Source organism: Xenopus laevis, chromosome 9_10S (genome assembly GCF_017654675.1).
Source record: "Xenopus laevis strain J_2021 chromosome 9_10S, Xenopus_laevis_v10.1, whole genome shotgun sequence".
Taxonomy (NCBI): Eukaryota; Metazoa; Chordata; class Amphibia; order Anura; family Pipidae; genus Xenopus; species Xenopus laevis.
The window spans coordinates 3,369,814-3,391,828 of record NC_054388.1 but is presented as its reverse complement, the minus strand read 5'-3'; the positions used below and the strand labels follow the sequence as shown (position 1 = coordinate 3,391,828).

The window sequence follows — 22,015 nt, the reverse complement described above, 5'->3', positions numbered from 1 at the left end:
AGGCCTAGGGTGGCATGGATAATATAGTGAAGTTCAGTTGAAAACCTTAAAGTCTATATTATAACTGCCTAACTGTCAGTTGAATCCAGAGGAAGGCGAAAAACCGCCCATCTGAAGCCTCTCCAATTTGCCTCAGGGGGGAAAAATTCCTTCCTGACTCCCAAAATGGCAATCGGGACAAGTCCCTGGATCAACTCAAACAGTGGGAATTTGAGGGAAATACAATTTCTTTCTTCCAGAACTGATTAAAATAAAGGGAAGGGGGCGCACGAACGACAAGCAGGCCTAGGGGCCCGCGCTATGTAAACCGCCCAAGTTCTAACGCAGAAATCGGCTTCTTTGGTTTTTTCTTACGGTCGCTTTTTCGTTTCTTCTCCGCCAGAGCGGCTCTTCTGCCAGCATGGCGACCCCCCCTCTACCCAGAAATGCCCCAGGCCTATAAGCCACTGTCGCCCCTGTGCCTCCCTGAGTGTAGACCCTTTCCCCACTGAGAACTAGGGTCGGACTTGGCCGGCAGGGCACCGGGAAAAAACCCTGTGGGCCTGCCCCCTTTGTCTGAGGTTGCGGGAAAAAGCGGAAGCGCACAACGCACAGCTCCGCGCGCATGCACACGAACGCAACTGCAACATGCGGCACGGCAGAGGAGGTCGTGGGTGTCCTTCCTTCTCCTCTTCTGCAGCACGCCAGGCCCCCCGCCCCCAACCGCATTCGCGCATGCGCTCGGGCCCCCATATGTTTGGAACCTGGTGGGGCCCAAATGCTCCCGTCCGACCCTGACACCGCAGAAGCTTCTTAGGAATTCTCCAAAGTGGCTTCTTTGGCAGCACAGCCTCCCCCCTTTAACCCAGAAATCTGCTTCCTCCTTCTTCTCTGGAGCAGCTTCTTCTGCAGCGCGGCCCCCAACACTCTTTAACCCCAGGCCCGGAGTTGTGGAAAGGCCACCAAGGCCCAGGCCTAGGGTGGCAGGATAATATAGTAAGTTCAGATGAAAACCTTAAGTCTATATATAACCTGCCTAACTGACAGTTGATCCAGAGGAAGGCGAAAAACCCCATCTGAAGCCTCTCCAATTTGCCTCAGTGGGGGAAAAATTCCTTCCTGACTCCAAAATGGCAATCGGACAAGTCCCTGGATCAACTCAAACAGTGGGAATTTGAGGGAAATACAATTTCTTGTGTGCCAATCCCCAGAACTGATTAAAATAAAGGGAAGGGGGCGACGAACGACAGCAGGCCTAGGGGCACCCGCTATGTAAATCCGCCCAAGTTCTACGCACAAATCGCTTCTTTGTTTTTTCTTCGGTTCGGCTTTTTCGTTTCTTCTCCAGAGCGGCTCCTTCTGCAGCATGGCCGACCCCCCCTTCTACCCAGAAATCCCCCAGGCCTATAACCACTGTCGCCCCTGTGCCTCCCTGACCCTTTCCCCACTGGAACTAGGGTCGGACTGGGCCGGCAGGGCACCGGGAAAAAACCCTGTGGGCCCTGCCTCCCTTTGTCTGAGGTTGCGGGAAAGCGGAAGCGCACAACCACAGCTCCGCGCACATGCACACGAACGCACTGCACACGCCGGTACGGCAAGGGGGTCGGTGGGGGGCCCTGGGGCAGCAGCCCCGATGGGCTCTGGGCCCCCCAGTCCGACCCTGACTGGAACCATCATGGCTGCGGATCGCTAGGATACCATAAAGGATCATCCATGACTGTAGCTGGAAATAACAAAGAAAATTTGTCAGGAAACGTTATTCATAAGAAACCTTATTGCCCCTGCTCCCTATTTAGTAATGAGCCTAGATACTAAAGATATGACTAGATCCCTACATTCTTACAAGATCTAAGTAAGAAATGCGACAAAATGAGTGGCCCCTGGGGATGGTCAGTGACAGGCAGGAGGCGGGGCCAAGTAGTTTTGCCTTGGACACCAACAGATATTACTGAGCCAATTGTAGGGGACTATTATATCAATACTGACACCTGCACTGAAAGCAACTGCCAATGACATGATATAAAGACTTGTCTAAGTGTGAGAAGGGCAATTTCTGGATACTAATTGCCATGTTTTTTTGGTGACTAAAGGTGACTAAAGGCACATCTTTCGATCTTTCCCATTTCTCTAGACTTGATTGTGATTGTCCAGGGCTATAATAGAAGGAGACAAGCGAAAAAAATGTTTTTTTTATCTTCAATAATTCCAATGTGACTGTGATATGTTTAAAACACACATTAAACAGTTGAATTATTAAATACTCTTACCGGGATTATTCAACGGTTTTGGCATATTCTGTTAACGCATATTTGACCTGATCAGCCTCTGGTTGTTCCATTATAAAAGGATGGCCAAGAAGTTGTGTGGCTGTTGGTCTTTTCTTAGGTGATCTAATCAGGCATTGGCCTAAGAAATCCACAAAATCGTAGCTCCTGAAATACAGATACAAATAGAGTAAATATTCATCTTTAATGTTATCAAGAATCTATTGCTTTTCTGATAGATTATAAGCCTTGCCCCTGTGTGTGTAATACTTCTACATACTCTTGCCAATAGCAATCCTTTATCACAATGATGGAATATAATATAATACGTATCAGTCTTTGACAACAGATTCAAGTAAAATGACATAGGGAGGTTTGTAGAATAACTTACCACATGTGTTCACGTTTGAGACGTGGGGGTTCGCCTGTGAAAATGTGTTCCATGGCTTTAGTCCTGCCGAATCTCTCGTAAGCTAAAGGAGGTAAAACAGAGTATTAAAGGCACTGATGATAAAATGTTACTGTATATAGCGGAGAAGCAGAAATACTATTCTGTGTAAAGCTGCTCAAAGTAATACCAACCCTAATACAACCGGCCTGGAACCCTGCCTGCTCCCCAATACCCACCCCCCTCTATAGCTTATTAGAGAGCAGCGGGTGCAAAGCAGCCAGGTGGATAAATAAATGTCATATCTGGAAACAAAGTTGCCGAATATGACGATTTGTAAAAATGTATTTGAATTAGTAGACTCTGAGGCAAAGCAATAGGCAAATAAAGGCATAGCTGCAATATTTGTGGTTTACTTACGTGACTGTCCATCTGCCATCTCTATGAGGGTAATGCAAATGACCAGATGTCGCACTGGAAATAAACAAAGAAAATGGATTGGTGACTTATATACAATCTACAACTGTAGGGGCTGATGAATTAGATATCGCAGTCGTACATGTTCCAGACTAAAGTCAATGAACACTAGGGCCACTGAATGCAAATTATTTACAGAACCAATGAACGTACCTTGAAGTTGTAGGTCTGTCGCCAGTTGTATCTGCAGCCAATGACTTCGGGCGCCATCCAACAGGTAGTTCCGCGGGCACCTATGATTTTCTTGTCTATTCTTTCCAACTGCACGGCCAATCCGAAATCAACTGAAATAGCAGCACACATAACATAGTTCTGTTAGTATGGGAAACATTATAAAGCATATCCTTATCATTTCCCAAGGGAGTTGAGTAGCTCAGCTCTGACTTCCACAGAGCAAGGGCTGAATTTAGAAATCTAGACCCCGGTCTCCTCCTTAACAAGAGTTGGGGATCATTCCATAGAAATATGTTTGTTTGTTGATCAGAAGAAGATGTGGTGTCTTAAGTTGGCCATAGACACAAAGATACGATCGTAACGAATCCTCGATTTCAGACCGTGTGTGGAGAGTCCCAACATTTTTCGTCCCATGGAGTTTTGTCGTTTGGACGATCAGCCAGGTTAAAAGACTTCAGACGGCTGACGTAATATCTCTGCGTGATATCGCTGTGAGCTTCCCAATAGAATCTGTCGCCATACTTTTGCACGATTGCTGTGACGGGCAGGACATCGGCTGGTTTGTTCTCTTTGCTGCTTTATTTTATCTGATTGGTTAGGGGCAGGTCGGGAAATGGCACCGACCAATCATTCGTCCGACATTCTGCTTGTCTATGGCCAGCTTTAGTCTTATTACAACTAGAGTATATAGAACCCCCACTTGATATCCCCCCGCACAGGAAGAGTCAGGATACAAGTGATTTACTATAGCAACACCCACCCTCACTCCACACAAAGAATATAAAATTTTACTTACTGATCTTGAAGGTCCCACGACGGTTTAGTGTGATATTCGGTGATTTGATATCACAGTGGACAACACATTTATGGTGCATGTAGTGCAAGCCCTAAAAAGATAAGTGAGAACAACAATCATGTGATGAGACTCCATTAAGAAATCAATAAACTGTTTAATCTCAAAACAGACATTAAAATGGGGGAACCATATAAATAGGCCCACGTTTGTGTTAAAGGGAGGCGTTCTACCAGTTACAACTTCTGGACTGGGCAAGAGATGCCAAGGGCTGTCCAATTCTTAAAATCCACCCTCATTTTGAATTAAGTGTATGTGTGGGGGCGGGGCACAGACCACTGCCTGTCCCCTGGTTTTGATTTTTAAGATGGCCATACATAGGCCGAAAAAATCTGGTGAAAGACCAAGTCTGGAGCTTATTGGCCCGTGTATGGGGCCCTCAGAAGGGCTTCCCCGATCAAAATCTGGTTGAGAGTCGGGCAGATGTTGATCGGACCAGCCCGATATCACCCAACTCGTATCGTGAGAGATCCGCTCATTTGGTGGCACTGGCCAAGCGACTGGATCTCTCTGTGTACGACCACCAAAATAATTTCTGCACCTCACCATGAATGATTGATATAAATATGAGTGAAAGCAACATTAGGGCTGATGATGGTTAAACAGGCTTACCTCTAGCACTTCTCTAGCGATGTACCGGATACAGACCTCTGAGAGGGAGTTATTAACTGCTCCTTCAATTAGTTTCATCAAAGATCCCCCCCTACAATATTCCATCGTGAACTAGAATAAATAAAAGAATGAAGAACAAATAGAATGTCACCAGCTTGACTACAAATATAATACATCACCTACACACACACCTCTTCCTATTTTGTCTTTAATTTACCCCCTAGTGCTTTACTGGATTTATAGTATTTCCCCTGTCAGTAGCTCAATCAAACTTCATTTACATTGGAGCAAAAGTACAATTTTATTTCTAAATCTGCCAAACCCACTTTTTATACAAATAGACTGTTCTTAGTCGGTTGTACCTTTACTTTGCTAGAACGATGTATTATGAATATTCTCTTACCCATAATTGGCTTCTTTCTGGAGTGACGTAGATCATTGCGCTGAATTGTTTCACAATGTTTTTGTGACCCGAGAGTTTCTTCAAGATCTCAACCTCCTGCAATTCCCAGATCTTCTCGGCGTCTCTCTATAGAACAAGAGAATACGTTTAGAAAAATAAAGATCCTTGTCGCGCATGGGCGTGTTACTTTTTTGGCTGCAGAAATGACTAAATAAAGGAAATGTATTTATTCTGAATAGATAAATATTTCTACAGAAACAGCTGTATGCGAATAAAACATATCAAAAGCCTAATATATATACATATCACTCCAACTCACAGTGCAGCAGTAAAGTGTCAACTGAGGTTTATCAGAGTGCAAGTCACATGACTTGGGGCAGCTGGGAAACTGACAATATGTCTAACCCCATGTCAAATTTCAAAATTAAATATAAAACAATCTGTTTGCTCTTTTGAAAAACGGATTTCAGTGCTGGAAGTCTGCCGGAGCAGCACTATTAACTGATGTGTTTTGAAAATAACATGTTTTCCTATGACAGTATCTCTTTAATAACAATAATAATGATAATTAGTATTAGCAGCTAATTGTTAATGTGTGCAATGCTTCTTCAGATAAACAGTACAATGAATTTAACTTTATTACCTTTTTGATTTCTGTGATTTTTAAGGCCACGGGGATCCGCGACTTTTGTTTCATGACCTGTAACACAATCAGAAACGGTTATTTTTGTCTTCAACTCAGAATTTCAGAGCTGTCAAATGGATCATAGGAAACGGCACGACACCCGTCTATAACTAAACGTTGGATTGGCTCTAATATTAAGGGATTTTGTTATTAAACCACCAGGTTTGAGTAAATTAGGGGTAACTGCATTTTCACAATAAACCATTTGACTTTATTGGAGCTTTCCCACAAGAGACTTACCTTAAACACAGTTCCAAATCCTCCCGCTCCAAGTTTCTTCCAGCCATAAAAATTGATTGATGGATCCTAAAACAAATATCGATATAGAACAGCATAAATATACAGGTGTAGGGATATGATGACTTTCTGTATAATAGTAAACGGAAAAGCAAGGAACGTGGGGATCAATAATACAGGATTTTGGGCTGCTTTTATTTACAATTATTGGCTCACTATTTTCTTAAGCAAAAAAAAAGATCTTACACTACAACTTATATGGATGAAGGAGCATTTTAAGGGTCTAATTATAATAACCCAAACAACCAATCAGATATTTGCTTTCAAACAGGTAAAAAGTAAAATCTGCTTGCTGATTGGTTGTAGGTATGCAATGGGTTAGCAGATCAGGTGCAGTTTGGTACTGCACTACTGATATCACATATAAATAATAATAATAATACACATTCTTTAATTCTAACATATAGGAAACATGTTACTTACTTTAAAAACCACTGGAATTCCTGCCAGCTGTTTATTCAAAAAGAGAAAACAAAACAAATTAGTATTTTTGCACAAAAGAACCACCCACATAATTATAGGGTTCCCGATAAATCTCTGCTGCTCAAACTTTTTATTAACCCATTATATATCCATCTTCTGAGTGAGGCCTGAGCCTTTAGCTACCTGCCTTTCTCATCAATACTGACTGATATGTTATATTTAGAGGCAGGAGGCTCAATCATGGGACTCCATTCATTACTCACTAGGGAATTTACAAGAAAAGTCACCCCAAATCTCTGACCTCTGATTATTCCATTATGAGAATGAGAGGAGCATATTGCTTACATTGGATTTCTAGAATCTGAGCCCTGACTTCCATCCCTACTCCTACAAATATAAACTATAACTAAAGCCATCAGCTGGGCCTCATACAAAAGGCCAATACATTTACATTACCCACTGGGGTTGAAGAGGCTCAGTTGGCAGCTTAAATGGGGCATGGTCAGGTTAAAAGATCTATATAAAATCCATAAGTTCCTATGATCCTGTGTTGGCTGTAGGAGGTTGGAATACTCACATAGTGACGAACTAGAGGTTGTGCCTCTTGCTCTGGAGGATCTTCAGCCTTAAAAGGAAAGGAAAATGCGTTTAGTCAGGTTTGTTACAAACATTAATGAGTAAATTATACATAAATGTACTATCCAAGCCCTTCTTTTATCTAAGCCCATAAAATCATTTGATTGGCCCATAACTTTGTAGTGTGATTAGGGCAGGCAGGGGACATAAGGAGGTTAAACAACAAAATGTCTGGCTTGTGATCATGATACCAAATGAGTATGTTGGGAGTAAACATCCATTTTTCCCATTTGGATCAGTGGCCACGATACTTTATATTTGGGATTAAAGTTGACCTGTGAATAGGCCATTTGCAGTTCTTGGACACATTTATGTGTTTTATTCATATAGTTTTGATCAGTAGATCTGCTTTTGCATTCCACCCTTCCCATCCCCAATGCAAGTTGTAGGGAATCCCTCTTTTACTTACATCTTCAGCTGTTAGAAATATCGAAGATTCGTTGTCCTTAAAGAAAAAGAGAAGTATAATTAGATTTATGCACGACAGGGCCATTTCTCATATAATGATAATGACTGGACGCATGCAACAAGTGATACAAAGGGATTAGTGCATGGCATTAAAGCACTAAGGAACTTGGCGCTATATAAATAAATGATGATTGTTTTACTGTAAGGGTTTGAGTTATAACTCAACTTCAAATAAAATCAAAGAATTGGCCAACAGCAAATCTAAAAAAGACGGTAAAGGATTTGAATGTTGAGATGCACTTTTTACTCTGTGCTACTTACATCATCACCATGTAGATGTTCTGATGTTTCTGATGATTCCGATGTTTCGGCCGATTTTCCGGATTCAGCTGAGCAAAAAACCTGTTGAGATTACAGCACAAAAGGACAGTGAACATCAGCAAAATGCAAATATCATACTGAAGTGATGTGCTATTCAAACTTGTGTCCCAGCACTTACAATACAACTAAACCACCCTCTCCACCCAAACTGAGGCCTGTTCTGGAATGAAGGGCACGAATGGCGCTGTGTAGAACTGAATGTCGGGAGAGGGGGTACTGGCCCGGCGGATGCCCATGAAGGTCAGAGCCCACCGGGTTTTTATCCCGGTGTCCCGCTGGGCCAGTCTGACCCTGGAAGTATAATCAGATTTATGCACGATAAGGCAATTTCTCATAAAAGACTTTACTGTGCTGGATACTAATGGCTGGGTGCGTGCAACAAGTGATACAAAATCATTAGTGCATCGCATTATTTTACTGTAAGGTTTTCACTTATGACTTCAACACAACAAAGAATTGGTCAACACTAAACCTAAAACACACGATAAAGGATTTCAATGTTGAGATGCAATTTTTACTCTGTGCTACTTACATCATCACCATGTAGAGGTTCTGATGTTTCCGATGTTTCCGCCAATTTTCCAGATTCAGCTGAGCAAAAAACCTGTTGAGATTACAGCACAAAAGGACAGTGAACATCAGATAAATGCAAATATCATACTGAATATGATATTATATGTCCCCCCACTAGCTGGACATGCTACTATATGGTTAGGGCAGACAGAGCCAGAGATTGAACTCTAAAACCCATTATTGAGAGTTGTCTTTCTATTGGATTGACCCACCAATGTCCTCCCTAGACCCTGCACTAAGATCTTTTATTCATTTCTTAGGGCATTAGTTATGATTTAGTGACATGAAATTATATTACGCAGGGTCTACTATAATGAATACTTATATAAAAAGCCAATAGGTTGTTGGAAAGCAATTCAGTTATTTTTATGTTACTCTCTTCTACTCACATCATCTTCATTTTCCGATGGTTCTTCTCTCTACAAAAAAAGACAGAGGTTATTAACCTTATGCGTCAAAGTCAACATTCTTGTAAAATTCTATTGTTTTTTAAGGTGCTTAGAATTACAATATACACATCCCCTTAAAAAAGGTGATGAGAGTTTTAGTTTATTACAGCAGTGTGTATTAGAAATACTATTTGCTCTTACGCCTCAACTTACACAATCAACAAACTGAGGTTGTGATGTTTCCTCCGGTGATTCTGAAGGTTTTTCATCCTAAAGAGATAAAGTATCTGATCAGTTTTATGCATAAAAAAAAAGCAGTCACAAAAATGCACAGACAGGGGGTCAAAATATTTGTTAGGCTGAGGCCACACTGGGCTGGTTTTCAGCCTGTGTATAAGATACAGTTGCCGCTATTACTACATGATAAGTCCAGGCAGAAGTGTGCCAATTGGCTTATGGCCGTATCATTTAGCTCAAAATAAAAAAATAAACATTCTAGTGATCCAGGTCAGTGGATCCAGAGCATTGCTCTATCTTTTCATTTAGATTTGTGCCCTGCTTTGGGGAAATGGAACCAAAACTTGCCTACAATCTAACATCGATGTCCAGCCCAACACAAAATGCTATAATTTCCTTCCTGCCCTTCATTCCCATGCCCATAATATATTCTCAAGGAATGAAAATATGTGGTAGCTTTATGTAGAACAGGATAATACCAAACCTAAACTTTCTAACCTAAAGTGAGTCCTAATGGGGTGGTGCTCCCTTCTTTGTTTTCCATCACTTGCTGGACATTCCATTGTTTTATTTACATAGTAACGTAGGAAGTTTGGTTGAAATAAGACACACACCCATCAAGTTCAACCTTTTAAGTCTATATAACCTGCCTAACTGCCAGTTGATCCAGAGGAAGCAAAAAAAAAACCCCAATTTGAAGCCTCTCCAATTTGGGGGAAAAAATTCCTTCCTCCAAGATGCAATGGGACCAGTCCCTGGATCAACTTGTACTATGAGCTATCTCCCATATCCCTGTATTCCCTCACTTGCTAAAAAGCCATCTAGAGCAGGTTCAACTCTAAAGCTACATCTACTCTATTCACATTGTGGCCTTGTCATGGCTTCTATCAATGGGACCTTTGTGGGAATATCACAATGTAAACACTAGGCATGTGGGGTTGATAAAAATGTTCATATATAACATCCCTTGGATTCCTAGATCCCCAGTCCTCCCCACCCATAGAAACAGAACCTTCTAGCAGGATGAGAGGAGCCAATACAAAATGATAGTAAAAGCAATGCAACAGTTCATCGTTTTCTTCAGCAGCTTACCTGAAGATGTTTCTCCGATTCTTCATTGTTCTCTTCTACAATGATTTCTTCAATGGGAATCTAACAAATGAAAGATTGAAATATTAAATCCAATATGGGATTTATTAGGGATACACACTGGCATGTGTGGTTGACAAAAATGTTCATATATAAGATCCAGGGGCAATTCTGGGACTGCTGCTGCCGAGCATGGCACACACAGGCAGAGCATGGCACAAACAGGCAGAGCAGGGCACACACAGGCAGAGCAGGGCAAACACAGGCAGAATATGTCACACACAGGCAGAGCATGGCACACACAGACAGAGAAGGGCATAAACAAGCAGAGCATGGCACACACAGACAGAGCATGGCACACACAGGCAGAGCATGGCACAAACAGGCAGAGCAGGGCACACAGGCAGAGCATGGCACACACAGGCAGCGCAGGGCACACACAGGCAGAGCATGGCACACACAGACAGAGAAGGGCATAAACAAGCAGAGCATGGCACAGACAGACAGAGCATGGCACACACAGGTAGAGTATGTCACACACAGGGAGCATAGGGAAGGCAGAACAGAGCAGGAGACAGGGAAACCTATCAGGACCACTCTAAGATGTACTACATACAGTGACACAGTGCTGGTGCCCCATTAGCATTTTGTATAAAGTGTGAACAGGTGAACAATGTGGGCAGTTTCAGTCTGGGTCTCGGGTGTGAACAGTACAGGGCATTAGAGGTGTCCCAGGTGTGAACAATATAGGGGATTAGTCTGAATTTGAGGTTTAAACAATCCAGGGGCCAGTTAATCTCTGTAGTGATACCATTTAAATTTTACACATGGTAAGCAAACACAGCAGGTAGGTGGGGGCCAAACAAGGGGGGTCGCGGGTCGCCAGTTGGACAGCCCTGCCCCTGTTCATTGTTTTCTTCAGCAGCTTACCTGAAGTTGTTTCTCAGATTCCTCATTGTTTTTCTGTTCTACAACAGGTTCTTCAATGCGAATCTAACAAAGGAAAGTTTCAAATATTAAAGCCAATATGAGATTTATTAGGGATACACTGAGGCATGTGTGATTGATAAAAATGTTCATATATAAGATCCAGGGGCAATTTTGGGGCTGCTGCTGCTTAAAAATAGCGCCAAAGCAGCTCAAAGGGAGGCAGCATCGCTAATCCAGTGAGCACAATACTCTCTGCACTAGCGGAGCCAAATTTCTGGGTTAAAACATAAAAAATCAGCTCTTAACATTACAAGAGGGGGCTTTTTGCTGCTCCTTAAAATAAGGGTCTCACTTTGCCTCATGGCAGGAGCAGCCCTGATAAGATCCCTTAGATTCCTAGATCCAAGAACTTTCTATCAGGATTAAGGAGCCAATACAAACTGATGGTAAAAGTAATGCCCCAGTTCATTGTCAGCAGCTTACCTGAAGATGTTTCTCAGACTCCGCATTGCTCTTCTGCTCTTCGATTACGCGTTCTTCAATGGAAATCTAACAAATTAAAGTTTCAAATATTAAAGCCAATATGGGATTTATTAGGGATACACTGAGGAATCAGCCGAATCCTACAAGTTGCACCAATTCTGCAGGATTTGGATTAGCTGAAGTATTTGGCAAACCATAACCCTTACGCTCATGTCACAACATGCAACAGTTTTTCTACCATTTTATCCAAAAAATCTAAATTTTTTAAAATAATTTCCTTTTTCACTGTAATAATAAAACAGTCGCTTGTATTGATCCCAACTAAGATATAATTAATCCTTATTGGAAGCAAAACCAGCCCATTGGGTTTATTTAATGTGTCCAGGATTTTCTAGTAGAGTTAGGCTATGAAGATCCAAATTACAGAAAGATCTGTTATCTGGAAAGCTCCAGGTCCCAAGCATTCTTGACAACAGGTCCCATACCTGTATTATTTGTAAAAGTAAGGGCAAGAATGGATTGTCCTGTTTTAGCAATTCAAGTGAATGGGAGGCAGCAGTGGTGATTTTTTTGGGTAATTTTCTGACACTTCCCATGTGCCCCCAATTTTTCATACTTTGCCACAGAGGATGATGACTTTTGGTTAAGTTGTACACTTCACAAGCATGTACCCAAATGATGTGATCTCATGGCGGCCACTGTTACCCATGATGCATTGCATTGTCTGCACTGCGAGATCACTAACTGTCAACTGCCGAAATCTTTAGTTATATTTAATGCCAATGAGGCATGATAGAATATCAGTATTATTTCCTACTTCAAGATTTCAAAAACATTCCTCATTTTATTATATTGTGAACTGCCCTCACATCAGTCATTTGCCCGTGTGCTGCTTTAATTATGGGAGGGTTGGGTAAGAACATTCTGCAGAACTTATGTGCACTCACAACATTTCACATTCAAACACAATAAACAAAGCACTGGCACCGCCTTACCTTGTTTTTTCTCTTTCGTCGAAGTCGTGGAAAACAACCACAAAATAAAGATTTTAGTCGTTTTGAAGCCATTCTTTTCTATAATCTCTAGACTGTTGGTTGAAATAATAAGGAGAGGAAAAAAAGTACAATTAATTTTTTGAGTATGCAAATGACTTTCCTGTAATATTACTGATGTTATTTGTAGGCTCGTATTGGTATTTGGCAGCTACCGATCAACTTTTATTCAAAATTAATAAAAATTTTATTTTATATTTAGTCGGTGTTGTTAGTGACTGACTGAATAATAAAATATGGGATAAATGGTATTTATGGCACACGGGCATATCGTACCACCTTCCCAAAATATTGAAGAAAATCTGTTTTTTTTTGTGTTATTTGTTGGCATTTTTCAGTTTAAAGGCAAAATGGAAACCAAATGCCATAATGATCAAAATGTAGGTTTATTGCAAGTTTGTATATAGTACATCCATGTCAAACATAATAAAGCGAGTTCTCTACAGTTATATAATAATGTTTTTTGTGTCATATATCTGTTTGGCTCAGAATATTGAGAAGAGAGAAAGTGATGTGCTTACCTCTCCTGGCTCCAACACGACTAAATAACCATTGGAATAACTGTTGGTCAGATACTAGATTATTAGTACTGTGATGTCATAATGGTTCTCTAGCAACAAGCTTTCCAGTTGGTGATGTCATAATGGTTCTCTAGCAAAAACAGCTGTCCAGTTGGTGATGTCATAATGGCTCTAACAATTTTCCAGTGTTTGTTGTCATAACGGTTTCCTAGCAACATCAGCTTCCCAGTTTTCTCTGATTCTTTTACCTTATAAGGAAATAAATGATAGTAAAGGGCCAATGAGCCGTTCCGCATGCAGAGGATGACATATTAAAGTGGGTAGAGGGTGGGATTAAGAAAGGATTTGTTACTGGGGACATGTATCTCCTCCAGGGCCCCCAGCTACGTCTCCCAAGCAAAACCTGTTTGTATGTGGCAGCCATATTTGTAGGCCAACAAGGAGTAGGCGGTTTATCCCTTATGGGTGGGGGTTTAGCATATCTGGGGGTGTCCTGGAAGGATCAAGGGCACAGCCTACAGTGTCCCAATGTATCAGTTGGGGGTGATGGGAGTTATGGTAAGGCCCAGTGGCTCAGCAGGGAGTTTAATGGCGTCACCCAGCACTGGGATAGTATAATCCAAACATTGCTTCCTGGTCTGATGGTTGGATCATCCTGATGTCACAGGGTTGGCAGATGAGTAGAAAACTGGTTTTACTCATGTCCTACCAGAACCAATGGGAATATAAGGCCAGTGCAGGGTGTAATGTAAAGCAACTGAGAGACCTACAGTAGAAACGGCTGCATAATCTGCTCATATATAACTAATGGGGGAGAAAAACAAGTCTGTTTTGTACCAGCCTCCCCTAAAAAGAACCCGGTGTGTCTCCTCTACTTCTAAACTGATGGAAAAACAGTCATGAAATACATTTTGTCCTGTTTCAAATATTTTATTAAAGTTTTACCATATGAAATACATTTTGTATTCTGAATTCATTCACATACAGAGGCTGGGAATTCTGAATAAATGAATAGCCAGGGGACAGACACGTTACATATTAACTTAATTAAAGTGGATAAAGGCGTCTTTAGATCACCCCCCCCCCCCGCCGCAGATGTTTCAAATGTCCATTGAAGGCAACAAATGGCCAGTAAGTAGAGTTCTCATCACATACAAGAGATCACAGTATCAGTATTACAGTTGGTACAGGGATAAATTCTTGCCCAATTGCCCCATAGTATCAATAAAGAAACACACGCTCTTCTGAGCTTCATTATGTTGATCTACATCTTGATCTACTAGTTCAGCTCGTTCTTATTATGTTGGTTTGAAGAAGCCAACATACTGTTCTACTAGTTCAGCTCGTTCTTATTATTATTAGCGCCCCCCCATTTTCTAAACGCTACTCCTCCTACAGTTTTAGGGGTACAAGCGGCAAACTTTCCACACCTATTCGCCTTATAGCAAAGTACGTAGCTTGTGCTTTAGTAAGTGATCCCACCCACTGCGCCCGTGCGGCGGACCACCGAAGACGCCTTTTTTCGTATTGACTTTGACAGGGAAAATTTTCAAATCGCTGCCGCTCGTACAGTTTTGAAGCGACACTCCCCAAACTCGGACCACATATTGTTGGTGCCACCCCGAATAAAAATATGTATTGTGGGGGGCACCCCAAAGTGGGCGGAGCTACCAACAGCCAATGAAATTTTAGCAATTTTATAAACGCTACTTCTCGCAGAGTTTTAGGAGTACAATTATGAAACGTTCATACCCGAATAGGTTGCTTGTGCTCTGTTAAGCAATCCCACCCTCCGTGGCCCTGTGGCGGCCCCCCAAAGACCCCATTTTTTCCCATTGACTTTTATTGGAAAATGTGAAACTTTTGCCACTCGTACAGCATTAAAGTTACACTCACCAAACTTGGGTCACTTAGTCATGGGGTCAACCTGAAAAGTTCTGTCACATTTTGGGGACTCCAAAAAGTGGGCGGAGCAACAAACAGCCAATCAGATTTTCCCTATTGACTTCAATGAGAAAATGTCAAACACTGTCATTCCCACAGTGTTAAAGCCAGAGACCCAAAACTTGGCACCATGGGTCACTGGGGTTACAATTTGGAAAAGTGGGCGGAGTCTACCACAGCCAATCAAATATAAGCCATTTGTTTCAATGGGAAAAATTAAAACTGTCGCCGCTCTTAGATTGTTCATGGGAGGGTCCTCAAACTTGGCCCAGTTGGTCTCTGGAGGGCCGGGATCAAAATCTGGAAAAGTGGGTGGAGCCAAAAACAACCAATCAGATTTCTTTGATGATTTAAATGGGAAAAATGAAAATTGCTGCCATTTGCACGTTATTGATGTCATGGACCTCGAATATCACAAATGTGCTCACTGGGTGTTTGCACTTCAAAGTTAGGAAAAGTGGGTGGAGCCACCAACAACCAATCAAATGTCATTCATTGATTTTCAATAGAAAAACATAAAATTGCTGCCATTTTTACAGGTTTAATGTCATGATTCCGAAACCTTAAAGTGTTAGACACTTGGTGACTCTGGTTCAGAATTAGGAAAAAAAGGGGACAGGGCAACAACAGCCAATGGGATTTCAGCCATCGACCTTAATGAAAAACGCCAAATTGCTGCTATTATTACGGCGTCAATGCCAAGTGTCCCAAACTCAGCACAATTACTCACTGGGTGACTGTGGTTAAAATTTAGGAAAAGTGGGTGGAGCCAATAACAGCCAATCAGATTTTACCTATTGACTTCAATGTAAAATTTTCAAATACTGCCATTCTCACAGTTTTAAAGCCAGAGGCCCCAAACTTGGTACAGACCATGACTGGGTGACAGGGGTTAAAATTCAGAAAACTGGGTGGAGCTTAAAACAGCCAATCAAATGTTACCTATTGCTAATCAATGTCAATATATAAGTTGCTGCCATTCTTTCACAGTTAATGGCAGGGACATCAAACTTGGCACAGTCGCTCACAGGGGGACTGGGATTCAAATTTTAAAAGTGGGTGGAGCCAAAAACAGCAATCAGGTTTTTTTGATTTTAATGGTACAATTTGATCTGCTTCAATTTTCACAGTTTTAAACCAGATTCTACCAACTTTGTGTACTCTCTATGCACCAGGGGCGACTGGCCCCAACACCTCTTGCGTTTCAAAGCCAACATCTTGTGGTTTCTTCAGAAACGACACCATCTAGTTTTATTTTGCTATTATGTACCCAGAGCTGTTTATATGTCACAATATGGAGTTGATTTTGGGAGAAACTGGATTGAGGGGTTAGAGGGACTGGATGTGAATATAAAGAGCAGTGGAGCAGCTGATAGTTACAGACACTGGGGTAAATGGGACAATATACTCACCGCCGACAACTCTTTCTCTCTGTGGGACCTTCAGAGAAGAGCCGGCACCTCCCTGGACTGTAACTCCAATACATTTGTAGGTCAACATGTTGTTCTGAGCCCATTGGCACCATCTTGTCACTGCTGCTGTGCTTAGATATTAGGCTAAACCTGGGCAGGACATGTATAATTAGCGGGGCTCAATAAAGGACAAAAACATTTTTTTATACTTACAGTGAATATAAGTATCATGTTATAATCAAATCCTAGTCACGATTATAACATGATACCCAGCTTATAGCATTGCTTCTGTATAACCCAAGGGGTAGGGCCTTTTGCAAGGTTATTCATAGATCCAGAAACCCTACCAGACCCGGTAACTGGTTAAACTACACAAACCCCCTACTAGTTGTTGTCCTGTTACCCTGGTTTTTGCTTATTTCTTGGGGTACTTTTGGACAACTCAACAGTATAAATCTGGCTGCTCATTGGAAACATCAGGGATAGTAAAAGAGAGATCGGAACAACAAAGGCAAATGATTGGGGTTGGAGAGAAGAGGACAAAGGAAGACAACGGGGTGGTGGAGAGGGAATGGCAGAAAGGAATTGTGTTTCAAGCCCTAATCTTTGTATAGATGTGTAGTTATTAGTCAGGAGGATTATCAGAGAATCCCAAGGAAATGGAAGAAGCAATAAGGGACATATAAGAGAAAGTAAACAAGCTGATGGGTATTGTGACCCCTTATAGTCTCTGGGAAGGGAGTGTGACTGTGGGATAGCAGGTATAGTAGGGAGAGATGGTGCCTATAGTAACAGTGGATAATAGTCTCTGGGAAGGGAGTGTGACTGTGGGATAGCAGGTATAGTAGGGAGAGATGATGCCTATAGTAACAGTGGATAATAGTCTCTGGGAAGGGAGTGTGACTGTGGGATAGCAGGTATAGTAGGGAGAGATGGTGCCTATAGTAACAGTGGATAATAGTCTCTGGGAAGGGAGTGTGACTGTGGGATATCAGGTATAGTAGGGAGAGATGTGTCTATAGTAACAGTGGATAATAGTCTCTGGGAAGGGAGTGTGACTGTGGGATAGCAGGTATAGTAGGGAGAGATGGTGCCTATAGTAACAGTGGATAATAGTCTCTGGAAGGGAGTGTGACTGTGGGATAGCAGGTATAGTAGGGAGAGATGGTGCCTATAGTAACAGTGGATAATAGTCTCTGGGAAGGGAGTGTGACTGTGGGATAGCAGGTATAGTAGGGAGAGATGGTGTCTATAGTAACAGTGGATAATAGTCTCTGGGAAGGAGTGTGACTGTGGGATAGCAGGTATAGTAGGGAGAGATGGTGCCTATAGTAACAGTGGATAATAGTCTCTGGGAAGGGAGTGTGACTGTGGGATAGCAGGTATAGTAGGGAGAGATGGTGCCTATAGTAACAGTGGATAATAGTCTCTGGGAAGGGAGTGTGACTGTGGGATAGCAGGTATAGTAGGGAGAGATGGTGTCTATAGTAAAACTGGCCATAGACACAAATATTCGATGGGTTGAATCCTCGAACAATCAGACTTCCCCATCTCCAGACCTGCCACTAACCATTCAGATCAAATAAAGTAGTAAAAGAACAGATGAGCCGATGTTCTGCCCCTGACAGTAATCGTATGAAAGTTTATGTCTGACAAAAAGTTGGTGACAGTCTCCCACTGAAGATCGTCAGATCGGCAATACAGACAGAGATATTATCGGGACAGAAATCTTCTAACCTGCCCAATTGTCCAAACGACCGATCTCCATGGGACGAAAAATGTCGGGATTCTCCACACACGGTCCGAAAATCGAGGATTTGTACGTTCGGCTCTTTTTGTCTATGAGATAATTATATACTGTAATGGGAAATGCACAATTGTGACCAGCAGAGGGAGCCCTTTCCTCACATACTCACAAGGTCAGTGATTGTTTTAGAAGATGCCTTAGTGACTGTACAATGAGTGTGAGCTCACGGGCCCCTCTGGACACTACAACCAGCTATAGTGCATTTCATTCTGGAAATTAACCCTTGGACTTATTTGCTTTTGGCCAGTAACCTATGGCAACCAATCAAATGTTTCCTTTCATTGGGTAGAAAGAAGTAAATTGCTGATTTGTCCGTATCATTTATTGCCAAGGTGCAGATTTGCCCAGTGTTCATAAATGAGCCCCCCTGTGGCAAACTGACTGCAGAGCTTGCACTCGCCTGGAAACTTTTTATTGTTTTTATTCCCAATTGTAAAGAAAAAGAAATGGTCGGCCATTCCCAGAGCATGTGGAAAAAGTTGGCTTGTTGGCTATTACATCGAGGGCAGTGGTCGTGGGGAGTTTTCCCCATGCGTTTGAGCTTAACTGGAGTTATATATTGTTGCTGAAAGAGTTTGTAGTGGATTAGTCTATCTCATATTGAAGTAAGGGGTTTGTACATATGCTCGGTGGCTTCATCTCAATCGTCCTGGGACAGAGTAGGTAAGAATTCTGTCCATCACACTTGAGCCAATGTAAAGGGTGAGGATGTTCCTACCGGAATGTTGCGCTACAGGTTTGCAGTTAGTTTTGTGCGACTGTCCATTGATCTTCCAGATTGGTAAGTGAGAGTGGGTGAGAGTGAGCCAAATGGTGTCCTAAAGAGGCGTCTCATTTGAAAGTATCGGAATAAGGGTAATTGTTGTGTGATGGATCTCTGTTGTAGGTATCAGAGGCAAAGCTGGAGTCCTGGATGAGGTCTCTTAGATATGTGATGCCTTGTAGGGCCAGTAGAAAAAGTCCTCTAATACACGGTATTGAGTTGCCCCATAGACGGAGAGACATGGTAAGAAGAGGGTTTTTTTGTAACCAGGAGGTGTGGGGGCAGTCATGGTGGGTGGGAGATTGTCCAGATCTGCCGGAGAGTGGTATGGTATATTTCTCATGCCTTCTAAGGATCCTATTAGTAGAGATTGGAGAGTCATATTGGGGTTATAGGGATCTGGGTGAAACCACCAGAATATGTATATTTGTGATGCCAAACAATACAGGTAGAAGTTAGGCAGAGCTAAGCCTCCCTCGTTGTATGGTGCTGTCAGTTCCTCCCATGCCTCTCTAGGGACTTTCTTGTTCCAAATGAATCGTAGTAGGTGCTGATTGATTTTTGAAACCAAGTTTTGGGGATGTAGATTGGGGCATTGTGGAAGAGATATAGGAATCCTGGAAGGTTTATCATCTTGATGAGATTAATACGGCCCCACAGTGTTAATGGCAGATTCGCCCAAGTTCTGAGATCGGACGAGAAGCGAGAGACCAGCGGTTCTAAGTTGTGGTTTATGAATTGTTCTGGGTTAGCGTGGATTGGAATTCCCAAGTATTTATAGGAGGAGGCCGAACAGAGAGGAGTTGAGGGGTGTAGGGGTCTCCGTCTAATGGGAAGAGGATCCATTTGTCCCAGTTGATACGGAGGCCTGAGAATTCTAACCATTAATTAACTTTTAGTCACTTAATAAACACGTTTTTAGTTGGTTTACTTTGTCTTTTATGTCTGTTTTTTTTAATTGGATTTTTATTCTGAATCGTGTGCCGTGAGTGTGTAAAAGTCTCTTTTTCCACTAAAAGTATCATTTGAGGGGGGTGGGTGGTGACACTGGGGGGCCTCATACAACGCTGGAATTTTGGGGTAAAACCGCTGCATTGTGGGAAGTATTCTCACTTAACATTCTTTGTCCCTTTGTTGGAAGATGCCTATATGGCTATAATTTGAATAAAGTGTGAGTGGTGTTACCATGTGACCCCTATTCCTGCTCATACCCAGCATGCCATTGGATGAATGCAAACTGTCATTTAATGATTTTATTCCCTGTGATGCTTTTCTTTCCACAAAAAATAATTCACAACATGGACAAAGTAAAAATTTTACAACTCTATTTCTTTAATATAAACATATATATAACAATAATACAATATACACATATATATATATACATATATACAATATAATCATAATATAACAATATATACCCTAAGACACTGCTTTCAGCAAATATGATTGGGCCCTGCACAACAACATTTCTGCGGGTGTCCTCTTCCTCCTCTTCTGATCTCTCTCGTGAATCGCTGCTGCTCGTACAGTTTTGAAGCGACACTCCCCAAACTCGGACCACATATTGTTGGTGCCACCCCGAATAAAAATATGTATTTTGGGGGGGCACCCCAAAGTGGGCGGAGCTACCAACAGCCAATGAAATTTTAGCAATTTTCTAAACGCTACTCCTCGCAGAGTTTTAGGATTCCAATTATGAAACTTTCATACCCGAATAGGTTGCTTATGCTCTGTTAAGCAATCCCACCCTCCGTGGCCCTGTGACGGCCCCCCAAAGACCCCATTTTTTCCCATTGACTTTTATTGGAAAATTTGAAACTTTTGCCACTCGTACAGCATTAAAGTTACACTCACCAAACTTGGGTCACTTAGTCATGGAGTCAACCTGAAAAGTTCTGTCACATTTTGGGGACTCCAAAAAGTGGGCGGAGCAACAAACAGCCAATCAGATTTTCCCTATTGACTTCAATGAGAAAATGTCAAACACTGTCATTCCCACAGTGTTAAAGCCAGAGACCCAAAACTTGGCACCATGGGTCACTGGGGTTACAATTTGGAAAAGTGGGCGGAGTCTACCACAGCCAATCAAATATTAGCCATTTGTTTCAATGGGAAAAGTTAAAACTGTCGCCTATTGCTAATTAATGTCAATATATAAGTTGCTGCCATTCTTTCACAGTTAATGGAAGGGACATCAAACTTGGCACAGTCGGTCACAGGGGGACTGGGATTCAAATTTTAAAAGTGGGTGGAGCCAAAAACAGCCAATCAGGTTTTTTGATTGATTTTAATGGTACAATTTGATCTGCTTCAATTTTCACAGTTTTAAACCAGATTCGACCAACTTTGTGTACTCTCTATGCACCAGGGGCGACTGGCCCCAACACCTCTTGCGTTTCAAAGCCAACATCTTGTGGTTTCTTCAGAAACAACACCATCTAGTTTTATTTTGCTATTCTGTACCCAGAGCTCTTTATATGTCACAATATGGAGTTGATTTTGGGAGAAACTGGATTGAGGGGTTAGAGGGACTGGATGTGAATATAAAGAGCAGTGGAGCAGCTGATAGTTACAGACACTGGGGTAAATGGGACAATATACTCACCGCCGACAACTCTTTCTCTCTGTGGGACCTTCAGAGAAGAGCCGGCACCTCCCTGGACTGTAACTCCAATACATTTGTAGGTCAACATGTTGTTCTGAGCCCATTGGCACCATCTTGTCGCTGCTGCTGTGCTTATTTATTAGGCGAAACCTGGGCAGGACATGTATAATTAGCGGGGCTCAATAAAGGACAAAAACATTTTTTTATACTTACAGTGAATATAAGTA

General features: G+C 42.1%; 1 protein-coding gene and 1 long non-coding RNA gene across 2 annotated transcripts; both read right to left on the bottom strand.

Annotated features, from left to right (window-relative positions):
* Positions 1 to 1,795: 1,795 nt before the first annotated feature.
* LOC121399074 lies at positions 1,796 to 3,084 on the bottom strand. The gene is made up of 4 exons (XR_005964735.1): positions 3,052 to 3,084; positions 2,635 to 2,716; positions 2,247 to 2,411; positions 1,796 to 2,132 (listed from the first exon to the last, which is right to left on the bottom strand). It is a non-coding gene; the product is annotated as an uncharacterized LOC121399074 (long non-coding RNA).
* Positions 3,085 to 3,127: 43 nt separating this feature from the next.
* LOC121393126 (probable serine/threonine-protein kinase mkcD) lies at positions 3,128 to 12,783 on the bottom strand. The gene is made up of 17 exons (XM_041578899.1): positions 12,677 to 12,783; positions 11,682 to 11,747; positions 11,199 to 11,261; positions 10,272 to 10,331; positions 9,156 to 9,212; positions 8,943 to 8,972; positions 8,513 to 8,584; positions 7,921 to 8,001; positions 7,601 to 7,636; positions 7,133 to 7,180; positions 6,556 to 6,582; positions 6,076 to 6,141; positions 5,794 to 5,850; positions 5,151 to 5,276; positions 4,748 to 4,858; positions 4,079 to 4,169; positions 3,128 to 3,392 (listed from the first exon to the last, which is right to left on the bottom strand). Exons 1-17 carry the CDS (start codon positions 12,746 to 12,748, stop codon positions 3,241 to 3,243), a joined length of 1,215 nt encoding a protein of 404 aa, XP_041434833.1. The 5' UTR covers positions 12,749 to 12,783; the 3' UTR covers positions 3,128 to 3,240.
* Between the last annotated feature and the right edge of the window lie 9,232 nt (positions 12,784 to 22,015).

What these genes read in the sequence shown, in the direction of transcription:
- LOC121393126 (XM_041578899.1), bottom strand. Translation starts at nt 12,748, where the DNA reads ATGGCTTCAAAACGACTAAAATCTTTATTTTGTGGTTGTTTTCCACGA. An exon ending in AATCGGAGAAACATCTTCAG is followed by an intron (nt 9,213 to 10,271) that starts GTAAGCTGCTGA and finishes TTATCTCTTTAG; the next exon opens with GATGAAAAACCTTCAGAATC. An exon ending in AACCTCTACATGGTGATGAT is followed by an intron (nt 8,002 to 8,512) that starts GTAAGTAGCACA and finishes TAATCTCAACAG; the next exon opens with GTTTTTTGCTCAGCTGAATC.